The following is a 21,230-nucleotide window of genomic DNA, read 5'->3' on the forward strand; positions in this document are numbered from 1 at the left end:
TATCTTTCTAGGTAACCCATTCTTTGAAGAACCTTGAAGTGCGTTCACCACAGAAATAAAAATTGAGTCAAAATACTCATGAAGCAACTTGCAGGTTCCTTAAGTGACAAGACTATACAATACCACAAAATCGTATATGTGTGTGTGTGTGTGTCTCTCTCTCGAAACCTTTGCACTGTTGTTCACTTTGCACCCCCTCCCCTTCTTTTTCGATCCCCGCGTTACCGAGGACCTCTCGCACCCCCCGGCCCCCGCGGTCAGTGTGGGCCGCTCGTGCTCTTTGTGATGAGTGTGAGTGTCTCGCGCCCCTTCCGAGAAACACGTCCACAGCTGTGAATGTTTGTGCGGGGGAAAAAAGACAAGTTTGATAATTGCTCATGACTGGAATGCCCGCTAAAAAAAAAAAAGAACCGAAAAAGCCACGTGAATGGTGTTTGAAAAAGAAAGGGAAAAAAAAAGAAGAAGAAACGCGGCACGTTGTGACCCCGCGCGTCACAAGAAGGCGTGAAAACTGCAGAACGCGTTATTTCGCTACGGATTGTGAGAGTGTGCGCGCGTGCCTGTGTGTATGTGTGCGTTCGCGTGTTTGCACGCGCACCCGTTTGTGTTTGTATTTCACCGGTTTTGTTTCTTTACCAAAAAAAAAAACCAAACACAAAAAAAAACTTGGAAGTGTGTGGAGGTGTGTGTTCGGCAAGGATACGCGAGACGGTCGTTTTACTGGATTAAAGCTTCAGGTAGGAGAAACACACCTTTACATGGGGCTTCAGGATGCAGGGGTTTTGTATTCTATATTATTCTATACTATTCTACAGTGACGTAGAGAGGCCGACTTTACATTATATGACTTTATTATTATTATTATTACTCATATAGTAATATTCATATTATATGGTCAGCATCAATCGTTTATTAATCGAAATATCGAGCTGTTCAGATGCTGCTCGAGACTGCAGATAAAAAGTCTGACAGTAAAAGCTCATTTTATTGTTCTGTGAGCAGATCTCAGATCAGCTGTGTGTCTGATGGTTAACAAATTGAGAGAAACAATATGATGATGATGATGATATCAAGATCATAATAATGCACATTACGAATACATTTAGAATGAGAGTATATTAAGTGATCATTGTGTCAAGACTGATTGCAATGTAAGTGCTGCAGAATGCAATTAAACATAGATTTCTGTCTATTTTCATTTACCTCTTAAATGCTTGATTTTTTGCGTGGAACATCTTACAATATTTAGTTTATATACTGTTGTGGCTATTTTGCTGTTGTTAATCATACATTAGACAGAAAAGGCCCCCTTTTTGTACTAATTGTATTTGATTCAGAAAAAGACTTTTGTTCTAAATGTTATGCAATGCTCTATGTAATATGAAACAGTAGTACTTGGTTTATCCCGTGTATACAGCTGTGTGATTTGAATAGGTGTGTACCAGCGTTGGCAATTGTGTGTAGAAAGATCCAGACAATAAATAGGAAACAATGTGATTAAAGAAAATGAAACAAATGGATGTTTAAAAAAAACAACCTTGTCCACACTCAATGCAAATGTTCAGAATATTTATAACAAAGGGCTGATTTTATTGATCATTAATCATTCATTTGTGTGTTTGTGGTTCATGTTAATCAGATTTTTCCTTGCACGTCCTGGCAAACCTGGTGTAATGAGAGAAATATGGTATTTGATCTTCACTATGGTTCAAAATGTTCTTGTATAATTTCAGAGATTGCTGTAAATAATACATAAAGGAGATCTGTAAAAGGACTCATCTGTGTAGAATTCGGTGTGATTTCTTATTTAAATGTTAACATGTTTGAAACGATATTGAAGCTATATATTTGTGTGTGTGTGTGTGTGTGTGTGTGTGTGTGAGTGTGTGCAAGCCCAAACTAGCATCACACAATTCTCACACTTTGTATTTCTTTCCCAAGGACACAGAGGCAGATTTGGACAATGTGGCGCTGTTTTCCTTTTGATTATCTCTACAAAAATATTATTCGAGTGATATTACAGGAGAGAAAAACAAAGAGAACGAGAAAGACAGAAAGAAACAGAGAGAGAGAGATAGAGAGAGAATATGACAGTGAGAGCGGAATCTGAATCCCAACAAAGACTTTGTGTGTGTGTGTGTGTGTGTGTGTGTGTGTGTGTGTAGACATCAGATTGCGATAGAATTGCAACCAAGACCTGCTCCAGGCTTATGAAGCCAAATATAATAGTTGCTTTATTTCCTCTGCGTTCCTTTGGGAATACATTTAATCTGTTCTGAACTCTTCGGAATGTGTGCAAGGAGATGTTTGAGGAAATTGAAGTACAGGTGGAGGATCTGCAGGAACATTTTTACACCAAAGCTATGAGAAAATCAAAGAGAACCTGCCCATCCCCAGTGTATATGTGTGTGTGTGTGTGTGTGTGTGTGTGTGTGTGTGTGTGTGTGTGTGTGTGTGTGTGTGTCTTTAAGTGAAAGGCGTACACATCACCCCAGCAACCTCCACAACCCTCAATCAATACGCTTCAATAGAAAGGAATGTGTGTCTCAGTGTGACTGCCTTTTGAGGATTTTCCAGCGGTTGACCGAATTCGAATAAATCCCCAAAAACCACAAAAGATATGTTTGTGTTTGGTCAAACACTATATGCAATAATTATTTGATTTCTGGCAGATTTAAATCTTTATTCCCAATTTATAGAGTTTAATATTCAAATTTTGTCATTGAAGACAAGCTAACAGGAAGTGCATTGAGGAATGTAACTCTAGATCCGTCGGCCATTAAAGACTTAAACCGGCTAACTGTGTGTATGTTGTACTGAGCCTATAGAACGTCTGAATTGTGAATGTTAATGCGACTCGTCTGTTTAGAGGAGTCTGTGTTAGGAATTAATGAGCTCCTGGTCAAGCTGTCCATTGTTAATACTCTGTCGTTTCTATAGCAATGGCACATTCATGGGAACTCGCATTGTTTATGTGTCATTACTAATAATCCGAGTAAAAACTGTATTTTAAAACCAAAGCGAGACCACATCTTTTTAGGTTTCCATTTACAGTATTTGGCACATCCCTTATTCGGTTGAAGTTTAAGGGCCTTGCTCAATGGCCCCAGCAGTGGCAGCTAAAACTAATATAAACAACATAACCAAAGTAAGCACCTATAAAAAGATAGGTCGTACTTTGAATTGATGATTAATTGCACACATGAGGGCTTATGAGGAATATATACACGATTATAGAAATGATGATGAACATGGTGGTTCCGGTAACCCTGCTTTAAATACAGTGTTCATTAATTACACCAAATGGCTTTGAAAAATTGCCGCTCTGCTTTAAAAACGTTGACAGATCAAAAATAGTAACTGAACATGCAAAATGTAGATGAAAATTATTTCAAATTCAGACAAGCTCAAAAAAAGCCCGTTTAATACCCGTTTAATAAGATGATTGTTAGCCTCTGTTCTGCTGTTCCAGGTGTTCTTGTGTTTTTCAGTTACTTTTGGTTTTCCTGTCTGGTTGAGTATTACGTTAGCACACAGACAGTGCATCACTGGAGCATGCTTTGCACTACATGTCACTACAGCTCAGATTACTCTTACTGTAGTGAAGATAAAATACTACGGCTCAATTCAGCTTCGCAATTCCGTACCGCATCACACTGTACGAGCTCCAGCTTGTCTTAGATCGCCCTCATCCATTGGGCCTCCGGTCATGAGCGCTTTGGGGCTCTTATCGTAAGAAACAGCAAGCGACGGCAAGAAAACCGTGTGAAAAAATGAACATTACGAAACTACTTCAAAAAAAGACACACCGAGAGGTCATGACTTTAAGAAGAAAGAGAAAAGCAGAGGTGTATTCTGAAGAGGAAATACTGGGCGGCAAGATGTGAAGTTATTACATGAAATGGAAATGCAGTGCTTCTGACAAGCTGCTGAATAGCTGCAAGAGTCTCACACAACCCCCTGCACACACACTTACACACACACACACACACACACACACACACACACACACACACACACACACACACACACACACACACACACACAGACACACAGACACACACAGGCACAATTCCACAGTAGTTTAAGAAGTGAATAGGGACATTCTTGCAGTGAGGCTTATACAATAATGAGAGAGAGAGAGAGAGAGAGAGAGAGAGAGAGTGGGAGCGGGAGCGAAAGAGAAAAAGGAAGCGAGTGGGAGAGAGAAAGAGAGTTAAATTTGTTAATTCAGTAGGACTTAATCATTCTCATTTACAGTATACAGTAGAGTATTTACATCTTTTTATTTTTTGTCAATATTTTTACACAAATTGAAACTGAATTGGTATTTTAAGTCGATTAAGAGGTAATAATTCCGTGATAAAAATTTAGCACAAAATACATTTTATCTATCACTTTGTAAACCTCACTTAGTTTTTTTTTCTGTATAATACACATTATGAATAACTTACAAATACTATTTATTTATTCATTTGTTTATTTATGCATGCACAGTTGCTCTATGGCCCAAGAGGACCCAAGATAGTGGGTCAGGTTCACAATTGGACAGTGCATGTGTATGTGTGTGTGTGTTTTAGTGTGTGTGTGTGTGTATGTGTGTTTTAGTGTGTGTGTGTGTGAGAGAGAGAGAGAGAGAGAGAGAGAGAGAGAGAGAGAGATGCGTGTTTTCACTGCTGGACAGTGCATGTGTGTGTGTGTGTGTGTGTGTGTGTGTGTGTGTGTGTGTGTGTGTGTGAGAGAGAGAGAGAGAGAGAGAGAGAGAGAGAGAGAGAGAGAGAGAGAGAGAGATGAGGGGATTTTTGTGTGTGTGTGAGTCTGGGTGGCTGGTGAATGAGGGGTGTTAATGTGCCTGTGTGTGCATACACACAGGCACATTAAAGGAGTTTAAAGGAGTGAGGGGTGTGTAAGTGTGTAAGTGTGCAAGCATCAGGTCTGTGCAAGACACTATGTGCAAATGATGAATCATCTCTCCGCTCGACTCTCAGATAAAACTCAGATGAAATGGTTTGACAAAGCTAAACGAAATCGTGTAGACAGTGTGACATTCTTACTTGATCGTTTGATTTAGAGATTTTTGCCCTTTTTACTAGTAATGACATACAGATGATCTCTCAGCAGCGCTTTTAGAAGCACGTTCAATATTAGGTCCATAAGAGGATCTTGTACAGAGGCCTTGAGCTTTTCCTTGTAGAAGGCATTCTTAGCAGAAGTCACATCAGAAAAAAGTTTGGTCAGGAGTGAACAGTAAGATGCAAGGTCTAATATATGTATTCGCTGAAAATTTATGTATTATATGTATCTGCTGAAAACCACAACAGTGATTTAAAAATGTCATCGTTTACTGCTGCTGTTATTTGCTGCTTTTAGATTTAGTGTTTGTTTGCATCGTTTTAATTTAATCCGTCCCTATTTTTTGAGGGAGGTGATTGCACAAGTTTACACACTAGCACTTTATTAAACTATACCATTTTCACATGATGAGGATTATACAGTTTTTTTGCTTACCGTGCTAATGTTTCGCCTTCATCAGTGACACCAGTGTTATCACTGTTATACTTTCATGCCACACAGGTTCAGCTTTGTATGCATAAAATTCTCCAATTCCTTGGATGACTTCGGATGCACACTTGTTCCTGCTGTAGGTTGACCTGTATCCTGCGGCATTTAATTTTTGTTATCTTATCGTCATGCTAACCCGTAACTTGAGCAGCCCAAATAAATGTTAACGGCATTCGTTGACAATGAATTTCATTGTCGATTATTATTGATTTTATCGGTTAGTTGTTGCAGCCCAATTCAAATGCAAGTTTTTTAGTAATCCTGTAAATTATTTTTGAAGGGTATTAAAGCAGGATATTTGTACATGACAGTAGTACTTCAACCATCACTGAATTTCTGTCATTGTCCATGTTCTTCTCTATAATACATAGTGTTAGTGTAGAAGCATAACTATTAGCAAATCCCAGGAAACCCTCCATAGAAAGCGATAAAGGTCAAACAAAAAGTTTCAATTTAATAGAAAGTGCAGACTTTGTTTATTGGATTAAAAAAAAATACATAAAAACATATATACACAATGAGGCACAGGAACAAGATAAACATAACCTGTAATCAATTGCAATTAAAAAACTCCTTCAGCAACTATTGTAGTATATCTTCTCAAGGGAAAATAGTAAAGAAATGAAAACTGGATATATTTTTTAGAGTAGTCAAGCAGCCAGATTTGGCCGCGGGCCTGAGTTTGACACCCCTGACTTAGGGTGTACTCACATGGTGTAATTATATTTGGCCCGCAAGATCATATCAAATGTGTATCAGAGCTGCCCGCCAGTATATAGCGCATACACCGCTAATACTACAAATCCCAGAATGCTTTGTTAGTGCGTTACCGCGTCAGTCGAGACCTCTGAAAAACTCTGCGTACTCAGCGCTGAATTTATCCATCGATTTACCGATTTTGAAGCCCAGAAATGCAGATTTGAACTGCTCAGTAATCCATTTGTGGTTGACGTGGAAAGCGCACAAACCAACCTCCAAATGAAGCCTATTAAGAGACACGCTCGAGTCAAAGTACGACTCTGTGTGTGCTGCACAGTTTCCATCTTCATGCTCAAGCTGCTCAAATGCTCTCTATGTTCGGCAGCACATATCTGTGTAAGCAACTGTTCTCTTTAATGAAGATGAACAAAACCCCACCCAGGAGTCTCACTGATGAACACCTTCACTCAATCCTGAGGATTTCCTCAGCTCAGAGTCTTACCCCAGACATGATGCACATTGGCTTGAACCAATGTGCATCAGAGTAAATCAGAGTGTAAAAACTGAGCTTGAATGAATGTTGTATTTGTGCACTTTTTCTACTCCAAGTCACGGACTGTTAATAGTTGAAAGATTGTTTTTTTTAATTGAAGGAAATTATTATTTTTTTTATTGTGTTGTTGCCCTGTGAAAAAAAGGTTTACATTAAAAAGGAATTAGAAAGTCTAATATATATATATATATATATATATATATATATATATATATATATATATATATATATAGAGAGAGAGAGAGAGAGAGAGAGAGAGAGAGAGAGAGAGAGAGAGAGAGAGAGAGAGAGATAATAAGAAACGAATACCATTGATGTGTTTTATTTCAAATGTAATTTCTCATGTGTTTATACTATTAAACTTTGGTTGTTCCATATTCAATGTTTATGCAAAACTAAAGTTTGTTTCCATATGAAAAGGTTCAACATTACACATCTGGAGAGACAGAAAACATGCACAATTGCAGTCATTTTTTCAATAAATATTGAGTTTGTCTCACGATTTCGTCCCAGTTTTTAATTTTGGCCCACTGCGAATATGAGTTTGACACCCCTGCCCTAAGTGATAACAGCTGAGGGTTACAGTACAGTGGCCAGGGTGATACAGAGGTTTTCCAAGTGTTAGTGTAGAAACATAACCATTATGATGTAATGCATTTTCAACGCCATTAATTTATTTTCTGTTTGCATTTAAAACAAAAGATATCACAAGGTGAGAAATTACACTGATCATTGTTCACTGATCATTGTTCAGTGAGCAAATCAACATTTGCATTTTTAGTTTGACAATTTTGTCATTAAAAATCACCAACAAAACAACAGGAACCTGTGACTTGAGGGAAAAACTGTTGCATAGCTGTACATGAGGCCCAAATGCTACAAAACCTCTTTTCTGATAGAAGGGTAAAGAGTGTATGTGAGGGGTGTGTGGGGTTGTCCACAATGCTGTTGGCTTGAAATGCATTAATGAAATACAATCTAGATCACATACTATCAGCAAAACACTAGTAAAATTGGCAAAAACAAATTGTCAGTTTAAATTATAGAAAGAAAACAGCAATATCTCATGAAAATGTATTGCAAAATCATTTCTAATGTTATCATCATTATATGGATATACTGTCTAGCCCTAGCTGTTACTATAGAAACAATTATGTATTTCACTGAGTGCATTAATTATAACTAAATGTACGCTACAATGTAGGCTACAGGTAATTGAACTCATATAAACAAGGGAGGGATTTCATCAATCTCTGTTCTTTTTTTAGATGAATAGTAAAACAAAACAAATACAAATAATGAAACACAGACCTTGATTTACTTTTAGTCATCTGTCAAAAGCGTTTAAATTAGATCAACTTTCAAAGCAGCCACTACATGCAGCACAAGTAGTTCACATTCACTGAAGCAAATCATGATTAAGAGTGACTTTCACTCTGAGTCACCCGACTCCGTTGATCCATTACTCTGTTTCGGTACTCTGTTTTGAGTTCGTGATCCATTTTATCGCTGATTAAAGTCTGGCCTTTTTTTTTGTACCTTCTAAAAAAAAACATGATATAGATGTAGGTTTCAGGTCAAAGACTTTACCCTTGAATGGAAGATTAAAATTGAACCTAGAAAACTTCCTAAAGAATTCCAAGTCCTCTTTAAAAACAAAGCATGCTAAATATGCGGTCCCCTTCCTCGGCATTACATCATCTCCCTGCGTGACAGTAAACGAAGAAAGTCTTCAACTTTATCATGGGCTGTTTCAAGTATATTTTAGGATCAAGTGTGTTTTTGCTGATAAACATCCTGCTCCATCGCATGACGCTGCACTCAGGAAGTGAAGTTTTTCCATGAGATATTATCTGGCTAACGACTTCATTTCCCAACAAACACTGCATCCTTCAAACATCCTGACTTTCTCTACTACAGCACACATACACAGCTACTGTTTCAAAGTGTTTTGATTAATTGAACACTTTGTGATGTGTACTCTCAGTTAATCAAACGTCTCTGTTTGTTACCATGCTTTTAAATCTTGATTTTTGAATGACGCATAATATCCTGTTTTTTTTTTGTTTTTTTTTATCATTTTTGGCTCTTTTTTTTGTTTTTGTTTTAGCCTGATAATTAATTCTGTTGCTCTGCTAGTGTGTTTATCACCAACACTATTCAAAATTGCCAAAACCTTGTATCGGTCCACTACTTCTCACATGACAGATTTATATATTCTGTATATTCTGTATAATATAAAATATTCTAAATAATATCAATTCTCATGTTTTGTGTTTGCTTCATAGGATTTCTAAGATGAATCAGAGGATTGGAAATTTACTCCTTGTGCTTATTCTAAGCGTTCGTGGTCATGGTGAGTAAACATCAATTAATTTGAAATTAAAGCACACATTTATTTATAGTGTAGTGTATTACCTTATTTAGAATCCACACCAAGTTAGTAGAAAAGTTTGAGTTACTGAAGCAATGAAACTGTGTCATTATGTTCTCTCAAGCATGAGTGGCAATAGATTTGCCACTTGTGTTGGGATTCAGATAATGAAAAAAGGAGAGAAACAATGTAATCATTATTTCAGCTTTGTGGTGCGAGTGAGAACATCATGAAAATGACATTGCATTCTGGCCTGCATGGCTAAACATTTCCTTGTCTGAGATCATCTTATTAATTTTTACACTGTGGCATGACAAGTATCCTGCAAGACCCAAAGGAGCATAATAAAAACAAGTAAATGAATTAATCTGATAATAAGTCCAATTTAGTGTGGGGGTTTTTGTTTTTCTTTTCTTTAGTTTTCTTTCTGTCCCTGAAAAGACAGATAGATCAAGCTAGAAATTATCACACATTCTTATTACACTCATCTATTTTATCATAATTATTGACATGTGGTAAACCATCTTCTCTCTTTGTTTATGTTTCAAAATCTTTACTTGAACAGAAACTGATGGTGATCGTGACTTTAAGATGTGTGGAACGTGGAAGCATGATAATATCGTGCGAACCCTGCATTACGATATAAAACATGGATGTAGCGGTATCGTCATTTCAGCTAATGCCAGCACTCTGTCCATCCAGGGCTCAATAACAGCTCAGTGTAATAGGTCTAAAGTTCAGGAGCTAATTGCTTCTCAAAGTTCCTCCACTTCCTTTTGTGTGTTCTGGGAGCCACTGCTGGACCAGCTGATGGTGGAGGTGGACAAGGAGAACTTCACTCTCTGTAAACCTAGAGAACTACAAGCCAATTGCTGTACATATTTGTCTTCTGGAAAACAGAATTATTCCCAGCTATATGGAATTGAGAATGGCAGCATACATGGGGATTTTCTAAGCGAAAAAGTCATAGCTGAGTACGAGTTTAAAGGCGACTGGTTGAACTGCAGTAAGTTTCCACAAGTTACATATGACCTTATTTTATTAAATGGAGTTTAATACGGGAATTTAGTTTAGTTTAGAGTTTGGTACACCTGTGTTTCATTTCTGCTTTCAGAGGAATACTTCTGCAATAAGGCAGCTCAGGAGTCACGAGGAGCAAACATGTAAGCTTTTATTGTAATTACACATCCTTCTCTCATTGTGTAATCATATCTAATTTCAATCTAAAATATGATAAAACGAAATATGATGCACCAAAGTGTTGTATGTTAACAGGGCGCGTTTGACCACAAACAGGAATTGCATACGCAAATTTCAGGAAACCCACATAAAAAAGGATGAGTGTTACGATTTGATAGATTTAATCAAAAGTGCAGACTTTGTTTCCTAGATGTAAAAAATATAAAAACATATATACATTATGAGGCAAAGGAATAAGATAAACATAACCTGTAATCAGTTGCATAGTGTGACAGGCAACAACGACCACGAAAATCAAACACTAGACAGTGAGTTAAGTTGTGACTTAAATACTCTTGTTTATTAACAAAAAATCTGACACAGTTGCAAAACAATTATGTGATGTCATTTAGTGACGTAAACAAATTCATAGTATAAGCATGAACAAAAATCACGATCGGATGATCTGCTAACAACATTATGAAGACAAAACAAGAAGGAGAAAAAAAAAAAAGATCGAGAAACCGGTTAAACCATGAAACATAGAACACAAACAGTTTGGGAAAAATGCAGCAAACTGAACAAGTTACGTCACCAAACTTAAACGGAAACAAAGGGATAAATATATATATATCCAGTAACTCACAAATATGAATACACCCCTCACATTTCAGCAACTATTTTAGTATATCTTCCCAACGGACAATACTATAGAAATGAAACTTGGATATCATTTGGAGTAGTCCATGTGCAGCTTGTATAGCAGCATAGATTTACTAAACTGACTCAACATACCACCAATATTGTCTAAATATTTGGCAACAAAAGTGAGTACACCCTAAGTGATGACAGCTGAGGATTACAGTACAGTGGCCAGGGTGATACAGAGGTTTTCCAAAATGGGTTCCACTCAGAACAATCCTCGCAAGGTTTAATCAAAATCTGAAAAAAAAAAGCTTGTTTGCTGAAGACAACCTGTCCAAGAGCATGAATTATTGGAACCTGTCCTGTCCTAATGAGATTTAAGATAAACTTGTTTGGCTCAGATGGTGTCCAGCATGTGTGGTGACCCTGGTGAGGAGTACCAAGAAAATTGTGTCTTGCCTACAGTTAAGCATGTACTGTGACATTCTGAAGCAGAACATGATGCCCTCCCTTCAGAAACTTGGTCGAACATGACCTTAAAACACACCACAAACATGACAACTGTCTTGCTCAGGAAGCTGAAGGTAAAAGCGATGTAGTGGCCAAGTATATATCCAGAACTGAACCTTATTGAGCACCTGTGGGGCATTCACACGCAGAAGGTGGAGAAGCACCATGTGTCTAACATCCAGCAGCTCCATGATGTCATTATAGAGAAGTGGAAGAAGATCTCAGCAACAGCTTGAGCAGCTCTGGTAAATTCCATGGCTAAGAGGATTAAGGAAGTGCTAGATAAAATTGGTGCTCAAAATAAATATTGACATTTTGGACACGGTATTTACATGTTCACTGTACTCACTTTTGTTGCCAGGTATTTAGACAATAATGACTGTATGTTGAGTTATTTGTAGATATACACATGCAAGCTAATTACAGGGTAAAACAAAAACAGCTGAGAACAAAGGGACACTTTAGGAAGTGACAAATGATAAGACGGGTGGATACGGGACATGAATCAAACCAAAAGCAAATGGCAAAAGGGAATTGAAGGTGGAAATCCACTATTGTTGCACACCTTCTGTCTCTCCGTGAAGTGGGACAATCTCTGACAGAGTGGCTGGTGGGAAATGACATCAAACCTACCAGCAAGCATATTTCCTAACAGAGTCTAATGAGGATCTTTTTTGTTATAAATTAGAATTTTTCACGAACATTTACATATTTCCAAAATTGGATATAATGCTAATCTTCTTCTTCTTCTTTCGGCTTCTCCCATTAGGGGTCGCCACAGCGGATCATCCGTCTCCATACCCCCTGTCCTCTACATCTAATTTTATATAATACTAATATTAATAATAAATGTGTGTGTGTGTGTAGGATAGAGGAGGCTGTCCTGAGGTCATCTGAGCTTGGTGCCGTTTATCTGCCATGTGCTCAGACTACTGTGATCGAGATGAAGGAAGATTTTGCTGGATATAATGTCACGCTGCCTGTAAGCACAGCCTTTTTCCTTGTTTGCTCATCTGCACAGTTCTATTGTACTTATAGTAAAGGTCCATAAATATTTGAATATTAACAAAGTGATTTTTATGTTGCCTCAATGTGCCACTGTCCACTAAAAGGAAAAGAAATAATGAATTTGAGCTCAAAGCTTTCATTTGACTGAATTTACATAAAAAATTAGCCCTGGCCCCTTGTTAAAGGACCGAAAGTAATTCAGCAGTGTGCTATTTAGGTATTCTGTAATCAGGTTTGTGTTATTTCCCCATGGTTTCTTTTATAATTACATTTTAAAATTAAATTTGCATTTGAAATATGGTGCTTTTAAACCCTAATATATAGTCCAAAAAAGTGCCACTGCCAATAAAGCAATCCATCACTAGGCTGGAATATAAAAAAAAACTTTAGAAAGAGAGCAAAAACAGGACCAAAGCAACTATTTTATACATTTCTAAAAAGAAAGAATGAACAAACAATAGTCCTACCAGGTCGTTAACGCGGTGAAACACGGCTAATATGCCCTAACGGTAGTGTGTACAATATGAAGTGTCTGTGATGTCATCACTCTGAGCTAAAATATCTATATTAGTGACGTCTGCGCCGTGGTATATTATTAAGTCTAGTGTGTGATTAAAACGATGAGTCGGTCTAGTGATGTTTTGTTTAACCCCAAAAGAGTATAATAAGTCCACAAATATTAGTCCTAGGGCATCATTTGCATCATCTACATGAATATTAAAATCTCCTACAAGCAGCACTTTATCAAAATTGATCAAGCGGTCTGAAAGAAAATAAGCAAACTCTTGAAGAAAATTAACATAGGGCCCTGGGGGTCTGTACACGGTGGGCAGAACTAGAGATATTAGGGGTTTTCTCTGAGGATCTGAAAGTACAACATTAAGAACGAGCACATCAAATGATTTAAACCTGAATCCTAATCTCTGACTAACATTAAGAAGGGCATATTAAAACTAATGGAAAAACAAAGAGAGAAAAAACAGGAAGTGAAGACACAAAGGAATACTTCAGAACAATTCAGATTTTAGGCACTCAATGTACTTCTAAGGAGTTGAAACCAAGTATTAAAAAGACAATAAAAATGAGGATTGTCTGAAAACAATTGTTTGTCCACTTTATCTTGTTAATTTTAAAAAGGGTGGGGCCACATATAAACAGTGATGTGACTTCTACACCATTCATCTGAATAACTTTGCTAATGTCCATATATTATGGTAATGTATGCTAATGTGTAAATATATTATATATATATATACATATAGACCTAAGTGTGAATTTAATATGAATATAAATATGATGCAGGCTCCGAGGGGCGTACCACAAGAAAGTATCCCAGAAGTGCACTTACCCGCCTGCCTTAAACCCGCAAAGACAAAAAAATCCAAAGTGGTCTGTAGCTTCTACAAGAACAGCACATTTTTCAAGGTACAGTCCTTTATTTATTTTGTAGAGTTATAAATTATATTATGGATTAATATAAAGTGATTTAAATATATATTATAATAATGTGTGTTTAATAAATATATTTCTAGGTAATATATTTGATTATTTATTTTTTGGAAACATTTTGATGAAATTTAAGTTAAAAATTCAATCCAATTAATTTCAGGTAAAAAAAAACACGTAGCTTCTTTTTTTATTGCTGACTATAAGAACTTTGTTTTCCTCTAAAGAGCTTAGGATATGATGAAAATTGAAAAAGGGATGAAAGGTTTGATCTGTAGCATGTGTCTGTGTGCAGAAAAGTTCTCAAAGGATTTTGACAGACGTTGTTGGGATTTCGGTGAAAAACGAGATCATCACAAACCTCCCAGAGCCTCTCAGAATCAAGTTTCATCACTCGGTACTTAAGGTGAGGTACAGTGTGTGTGTGTGTGTGTGTGTGTGTGTGTGTGTGTGTGTGTGTGTGTGTGGTGGTGGTGGTGGTGGTGGGGGGTTTGACTTTGCAAATAGTACAATATTACAACAAACATGAGTGTTTTCAAGTGGTTACAACATGTTTATAAGCAGAGGCAATGTGTCATTTCTCTCTACTTTTAAACAGTAAAAGTGAAAGCCACTTAAACAATGTGTGTAGGTGAAGAACGAGGAATGAAAGAAATGCCAGAAGACAGACAAAACTGTCTGGGGGTGAAAAAAAAGAGAGAGAGAACAGCAGCCTTAGGAAATCATGGGGTAGTCTGTGGTTGTTTCTTCAATGCCATCATCTTCTTGCTGCTTCCGAGCAGAAGTGGATTTTTTTCAGCAGGTTGATGATCCAAAGCTGCCTACAGAAGCTAAACACTATAGAGTATGTGAGAGATTAAATTGGGAAGAATTGAGCAGGTTGGTGAAGCTGTGGTGTAGAACTGAAGGGTTTGTTAATTGAAACGTATGTGGAAACATTCAACTAACTGCCAGTTGTTTTTTTTAAAAGCAGTAATCTTTCATACATTTGCACGTGTGATTTAAGATTTAGGATGTTTGTGGGGGTTGTATGTATTTACATGTTTTTGAGCTTTTAATTATGTCTTTTTCACACACACACACACACACACGCGCGCACACACACACACACAAAACAGCAGTTGGGTGTTTTTTCTTGTTCCTTCCTGTCGTGACTATTTTTTTTTTTTTTTTTTTTTTTTTTTTACAGAAAACAGAGCGTAGCAAATGCGTCTCCTGGGATACAAGAAAAGGTAAAAATCCTAAGTAACTTCCAGCTCTGGTCAATGCACGAGGTCATGAGTCTAGTTTGTGGAAATCTGTAGGAAAAAAAAGTGTGTGCTTGTGTGTGTACGTTTGCGTTAGCAAGAGTTATCAGATGAGACATGGCTCAGACCTATTTTTTTTTTTTCTTTTCTCTGGTGTGTAGATAATGAGGTTGTGTGGCGGGAGACAGGTTGTGAAACGTACCGCCACAGTGAAGTCGAGACGGAGTGCTGCTGTAATCACCTCACGTACTTTGCTATTCTTGTGGTGAGTGACTAGTTCAAATGTAACTGTACATAAGATTCAATGGCTGAGATCTGTCACGTACAGACATCACGTTTGCATCTCGTCAAACCATGAAACCAAATATATAAGGAAACAACATAAGCAGATTTTTTTTTATAGTGGTTTCACAGTCAGAGACTTCAAGTGATGTCTAATAAAAATTTTGGGTAAATACGTGTACATGCATCAAATATTGTATCCATGATGATTTTAATTCATTTGGTGTTAATAATTAGTTAAAAACTTTATCTACAGCTGAGTCTTATCTTTATTTGAAGTAACTAGGATAACAAGTAGGGAACAATAAAAAAAATAAATTCTGCAATAATTAGACTGACACTTTTATGAATTAATAATAAATAACTACAAATAATGAAAGCTTTCCTGTGTGGTTCAGAGGAATGTATGTTGTGTGAAAATGATCATTCGCACAAAAGCAACAGGAACAAAATTGCAGAATTTTTTTATATATAAATACAAAAACAAATACAAAAACATTACATAATGCACATAAACAAACGCTTTCTAAGAACTGTTATAAAGAAAATTGAGCCAAAATTTCTTCAAAGTGATGTGAGAGTGAAAACAATCCGACAACATTTACAAATGATTGTTGCTAAAAGTGGTTTTACATGTTAATTAAATAAGGGTGTACTTGTCTTGGGGAAAAATGCTCACTGTTTTCAAGGTTCCCAAGTTGTTTGGAGATGGTCATATGAGTTTATTATCATACAGCAGCATTTGCTTTTCTGACATTATGCCTGATGTTTTTTCTACATACTTACTTTTCCCACCCGGTTTTGAATGTTGGTTTAAATTTTGAGTAGAAAAATTTTTTTTTTAATTATACATTTTTTTCATAGTACAGTAGTAGTTAGTAACTACCTCATTATCATAAATAAGGTCATAAATAAAATGTCCATTCATTTTATGTTGGATTTAAAAGGACATGTGTTAGGAAATAATCTTTAATGTTGGTTATATCCCCTTGTCTTTGACTGTAGGATGTGAACCCTACAAGACGTTTACGTCACCTGGAGGCCCTGACCTTCATTACAGCTGTGTGCTGCGCCATATCCATTGTCAGCTGTGCCATTCTCTTTGTATCGCTCTGCAGACAGAGGTCAGAGGTTATTTTCACTGAAACTTACTTTCTGTGTGCTGGTATACAACCCCAATTACAAAAAAGAATGCGGTGCAAAATGTAAATAAAAAAAGAATGCAATGACGTGCAAATCTCATAAATCTATATTGGGGCAGGGAAATGTTTACCACTGTATAGCATCACATCTTTTGTCCATATATACATCTGGAATCTAAGGAGACCAGTTGCTGAGTTTTAGGGGCGTGTTGTCCCATATATGTTTGATAGCCGATTGTAGCTGCTCAACAGTTCTGGGTGTCATTTGTTGTATTTTTAATTCATGATGTGGCAAATGTTTTCAAATACTGAAATGCTACACTGTTATCAGCCCAGATCAGCATCCAGACTATACTACAAAGTCATGCTCTTGTAATAGATGCAGTATTCAGTTAGTATTGTCTTACTCAAATATGCAGGGCCTTCTTTAAAAAAAGGCATTTTCTTGATGGAAGCATGTATTGCTCGAAAACCTGCATAAACCATTTAGTATTAATTGAGCTTTTGCAAATGCACAAGCTGCCAATTCCACTGGCACTAATGCACTCCCATACCATCAGAGATGCATCTTATTGAACTGAGCGCGGTGGACATGTTATCTATAGTCCGGAGGACGTGGTGTTCATGTTTTTCAAAAAGAAATTACAATTTAGATTCATCTGGCTACAGTAAAGTACATTGCTCTGCCCATCTTTATTTCAAACAGACTCTGCCTCTCTAAGATAGCCAATCATCTTACTGATCTGTTGTCAGATCTGTTTTGATTAACATTTTACACAGTTACCCAACTTTTTCGGAATGTGGGTTGTAAAACAGTTTATAGAAGGTGTTATAAGAGCTGAATAAACATGGTGTCTGATTTGCATTATTGTTTTGGGGTGTTTGTTTTTAGGAAATCAAAGAACCAGTCGAGTCTGGTGCACCGTGGTCTGGTTGTAGCCCTGTTCCTCCTTCTAGTGCTTTTTGTCTCCAATGGCACTATAGCGAATGTTGCGAATGAGAGTGTGTGTCGCATCATGGGCGGTCTGCTGCACTACACACTCATCAGCGTTCTTTGCTGGATGGCCGTAGAAGTGATTCACACCTTCTGGATGATGTACATGGTGTTTAATCCATCACCGAAGCCATGGATCTGGTACCTGCTGGGATTTGGTACGTTTACTTAAATTTTTAGAGCAAGGTGTATAAAAGATTTATATTGAAGACAGGAAAGTGAGAATTGCATTTTGTATATGTATATGACGTAAAAAAAAAAAGCTTTGCGTATTATAAGGGGCTAAGCACTGTCAGGAAACAGGAAGTGAGGCTTTATCTCAGCAACAAATTTGTACATTGACGTAAAACGTTTTTAGGTATATTCAAGACCATGACCTGAGGCTTTGTACCAAATTAGATAACAGAAAAGTTAGAAATGCGTGTAGTTTGTGCAACCTTCACCAGAATTTAGAAATTTTTCTTTTTTTTTCTACTTATGTACTAAACAGTACTTAAGTTTCACAATTTGAAACATAAAAACCCACATTGTGAATTCTGTGATTTTTTTAAAAATAAAATGCTACTTATATAAATGAATAAAATATAAATGATTTTTTAACTTTTATTTTTATTCATGCATTTTAAACTTGTTTTGGGAAATGCGATTCATTATAGAAAGATGAAAGCACTTTCTTGATATGTAATTTTGTCACTCCTGTGTCTATCCCAGGTTTTCCAGCTGTGCCAGTTATTTCTCTGGGACTAGTCGGAGACATTTACGGCCAGAGGAAAGTGAAGTCTGATGATGTGACAACTACTTATAGCATGTAAGACAATAGAATCATCTCACAGTCTGTGTGAACGTGGATTAACTGTTTATTAATGATAAACCAACTGTTGTGTGTGGGTTTAGGTGCTGGATGACAGACTCTCGCTCAGCTTTGATGTCTCACTTTATCATCAACACTGGCTTGCTGGCGGCAGTGGTGAGCTCCGGCCTGATCATGCTTCTGCTAGTGTTCAGGAAGATCCATAATCGAGACGAATGGAGGAAGAACCGTGTGGCCTTCCTCAGCATCTGGGGTCTCAGCTGTCTGTTTGGTTCCACCTGGACTCTCGCTTTCTTTTCTTTTGAAGCCTCAGAAACCATCCTCTTCCTGTTCTGCATCATTAACTCCTTACAAGGTGAGTTTCCGGGGAGGGGTCATGATTTCTGTTGCTGAGCGTACCGAACCAAAGGGCAGCTGCATAAATGCCATTGTTTATGTAGCAGAGATGAAATCAGATCATAATGTTCCTGCTGTGTGTTTACTTCATAAACTGCTCATGTTTAACTCCACATGAGTCAATCTGAAGTGTAGTAAAAGTTAAAAAGCCTATTTCTTTATATTTAAAATGTGTAAATAGAAATATAGAAATACATATTTATATTCATTAGTATTTTAACTTATTATTTGAAATTCTCAGTACATTTTTAAACAAACTAATTAAATGAATTATTGAACACATGCTGTATGATATTCTAGAATTTTAGATAAATTAAGTAATACACTGTATAATTGGTAAAAAAAAAAAAATTATAAATTACAATATTACATTACATATGTAATTATAACATTCAAATAATTTATGAAAACTAAATGTACTATGATTAGAAATTATGACATACATTTTAAAGTAATTATTAAACATAACAATGGTTTTTAATATAATTATAAATTGAGAAAGAAATGATTTCATGACTAATTAGAACATCATGATTTGATTAGAATGCTGTATGATCTGTCAAATAATTATAAATAATAAATAATTGAATGAACACAAACTGTGATTTGTGCAGGGTTTTTCCTCATGTTACGGTTCTTCGCTCTGGAGCGGATGCAGAAGAATTCTCAGTCCAGTTCTGACTTCAGCAGCACCGGTTCTACACGTCAGCAAATGCTACAAAACTCCTAAAAAGAAAAATTTAAAAAGTGTATTCATTTTTAAAATCAGTTCTTAGAGACAAACCATTTATAAAGATTTATATTTCAGCAATAAACTCCTGCTGGTCAGGTACAGGGCTGTACACTGGAAAAAATAAACCCAGACCAAAAAACAAAGCTAAATGTTCAATTGTATTCAGTTCCTAAATGTATACAATTTTTTATATTTGATTTTACTTTGTTTTTAGCACTTTAGTTTTATTCCTTATGACTACTGTTTAGAAATACTGACTATTTTAGATGTAATTAAAATAACTGTAAAGCACAAGAAAGCTGTGAAAAAGCAAAAAAAAACTGTAAAGCACAAGAATTTCAATTTTTTGTATTATTTATTGGCGGAAATCCAGGGTTAAACTTGAAACAATTCAAGCTTTTCTTTCACAAGAACCTTGTTTATTGAACTTAAAGCAAAAAATAAAAATTCCAAATAAGTAATATTTACACAAGAAATGCAAAATTCATGAAAAGACAGTTAGCTGGAAAAATGAAATTTAGAGCAGTTATAAAATTAGAGCAGTGGCTGAGCTGCGTTGCTATAAGATTTAGAAGCATGTCACATTTATGAGGAGCTCTTTCACCGTTTAGTCATTTTGTCTCCGCCTTTTTTAGAATTTTGTAGCGATATCTTAATGTAACTATTTCATCATTTTACAGCTGATTAGCATGTTTCAACATTTGTAAATCTGGCAGGAATGTTTATTTCAGAAAAAAACATATACACATTTTTAGTAAAAGACTATGACCCAATGTTTGAAGAGTTACACACATAAAACTGGCATTCTATTAAATCTTTAAATAGCTCATGATTATAAAAAGTTAGTGTGTGATGAGTTGGTGTCATGTTAAAGGTATAATTGCAGATTTTTTTGGAAAAGCACACTGGTAATGCACAAAAAACAAATTAATAATGAGTATAGCACAGTTTTATAAGTCAAAGAAAGTAAAAATTATCCCTGGAGTAAAAGTATTTTTTACTATTAAAAGACTATAAAAAGTTGTGTATATCATAGTGAAGATGTAATGATGTTTTTCTCCAGTGAAATTTGTATTTCACACATTTTTCCATGGTGTAAAATGTTTTGCTTGTGAGTGTTTTAAAGCTATCTTTTGTTACCCAATATTATACTTGTGATAAAATGCAGTTCTTCCAGATAAACATTATGTAATGTACAGCACTTTTATTAATTGATTGTTTTATTTATGTAATGATTTCATTCTTTTAACTAAACTTTAACCTCATTTCATGCCATTTCATGGTATCATTTTGATTGATTTTGATAGTGGAAAATTACTTATTATATTTTGTTATCAGTGTTCCTGCTTTAAAACCGAAATATTGAAATTTGAAATGTAAAAAAATTCTAATGAGAAAAAAAATTTGCTTAATTTTTTTTACTTGAATGTTTTTTTAATATGAATTCACAGACAATATATTAAAAAAAATCTGAGATTAACATATTTAATTGTTTAAGACAGGGGTGTCCAAACATTTTTCCTGAGGGCCACATACAGAAAAATATAAAAAGGACTGGGCCACTCACTAGACGTGTGGTATACCGCCTCACTTTTAATGCAATAATACTGGTAAAATCAAACCATTGCAGGTAAATTACGTTTGATAAT

The 21,230-nt window shown here is 36.0% G+C and overlaps 1 protein-coding gene across 1 annotated transcript; it reads left to right on the top strand.

Moving 5' to 3' along the window:
- The first annotated feature begins 259 nt into the window (after positions 1-259).
- adgrg1 (adhesion G protein-coupled receptor G1) lies at positions 260-19,706 on the top strand. Its single transcript, XM_083558522.1, has 14 exons — positions 260-737; positions 9,103-9,170; positions 9,754-10,194; positions 10,303-10,351; positions 12,390-12,504; positions 13,833-13,955; positions 14,272-14,382; positions 15,166-15,208; positions 15,385-15,488; positions 16,511-16,629; positions 17,540-17,799; positions 18,353-18,449; positions 18,536-18,807; positions 19,463-19,706. Exons 2-14 carry the CDS (start codon positions 9,113-9,115, stop codon positions 19,576-19,578), a joined length of 1,908 nt encoding a protein of 635 aa, XP_083414648.1. The 5' UTR covers positions 260-737; positions 9,103-9,112; the 3' UTR covers positions 19,579-19,706.
- Positions 19,707-21,230: the final 1,524 nt, after the last annotated feature.

The sequence above is a fragment of the Silurus aristotelis genome, assembly GCF_946808225.1.
Source record: "Silurus aristotelis genome assembly, chromosome: 13".
NCBI classification, from domain to species: domain Eukaryota; kingdom Metazoa; phylum Chordata; class Actinopteri; order Siluriformes; family Siluridae; genus Silurus; species Silurus aristotelis.

Excerpts from the sequence above, each read along its gene's own strand:
- adgrg1 (XM_083558522.1), top strand. The coding sequence starts at position 9,113 with ATGAATCAGAGGATTGGAAATTTACTCCTTGTGCTTATTCTAAGCGTT. Across the intron at positions 10,352-12,389 it reads GAGTCACGAGGAGCAAACAT|GATAGAGGAGGCTGTCCTGA; the intron begins GTAAGCTTTTAT and ends GTGTGTGTGTAG. Across the intron at positions 16,630-17,539 it reads GTATCGCTCTGCAGACAGAG|GAAATCAAAGAACCAGTCGA; the intron begins GTCAGAGGTTAT and ends GTTTGTTTTTAG.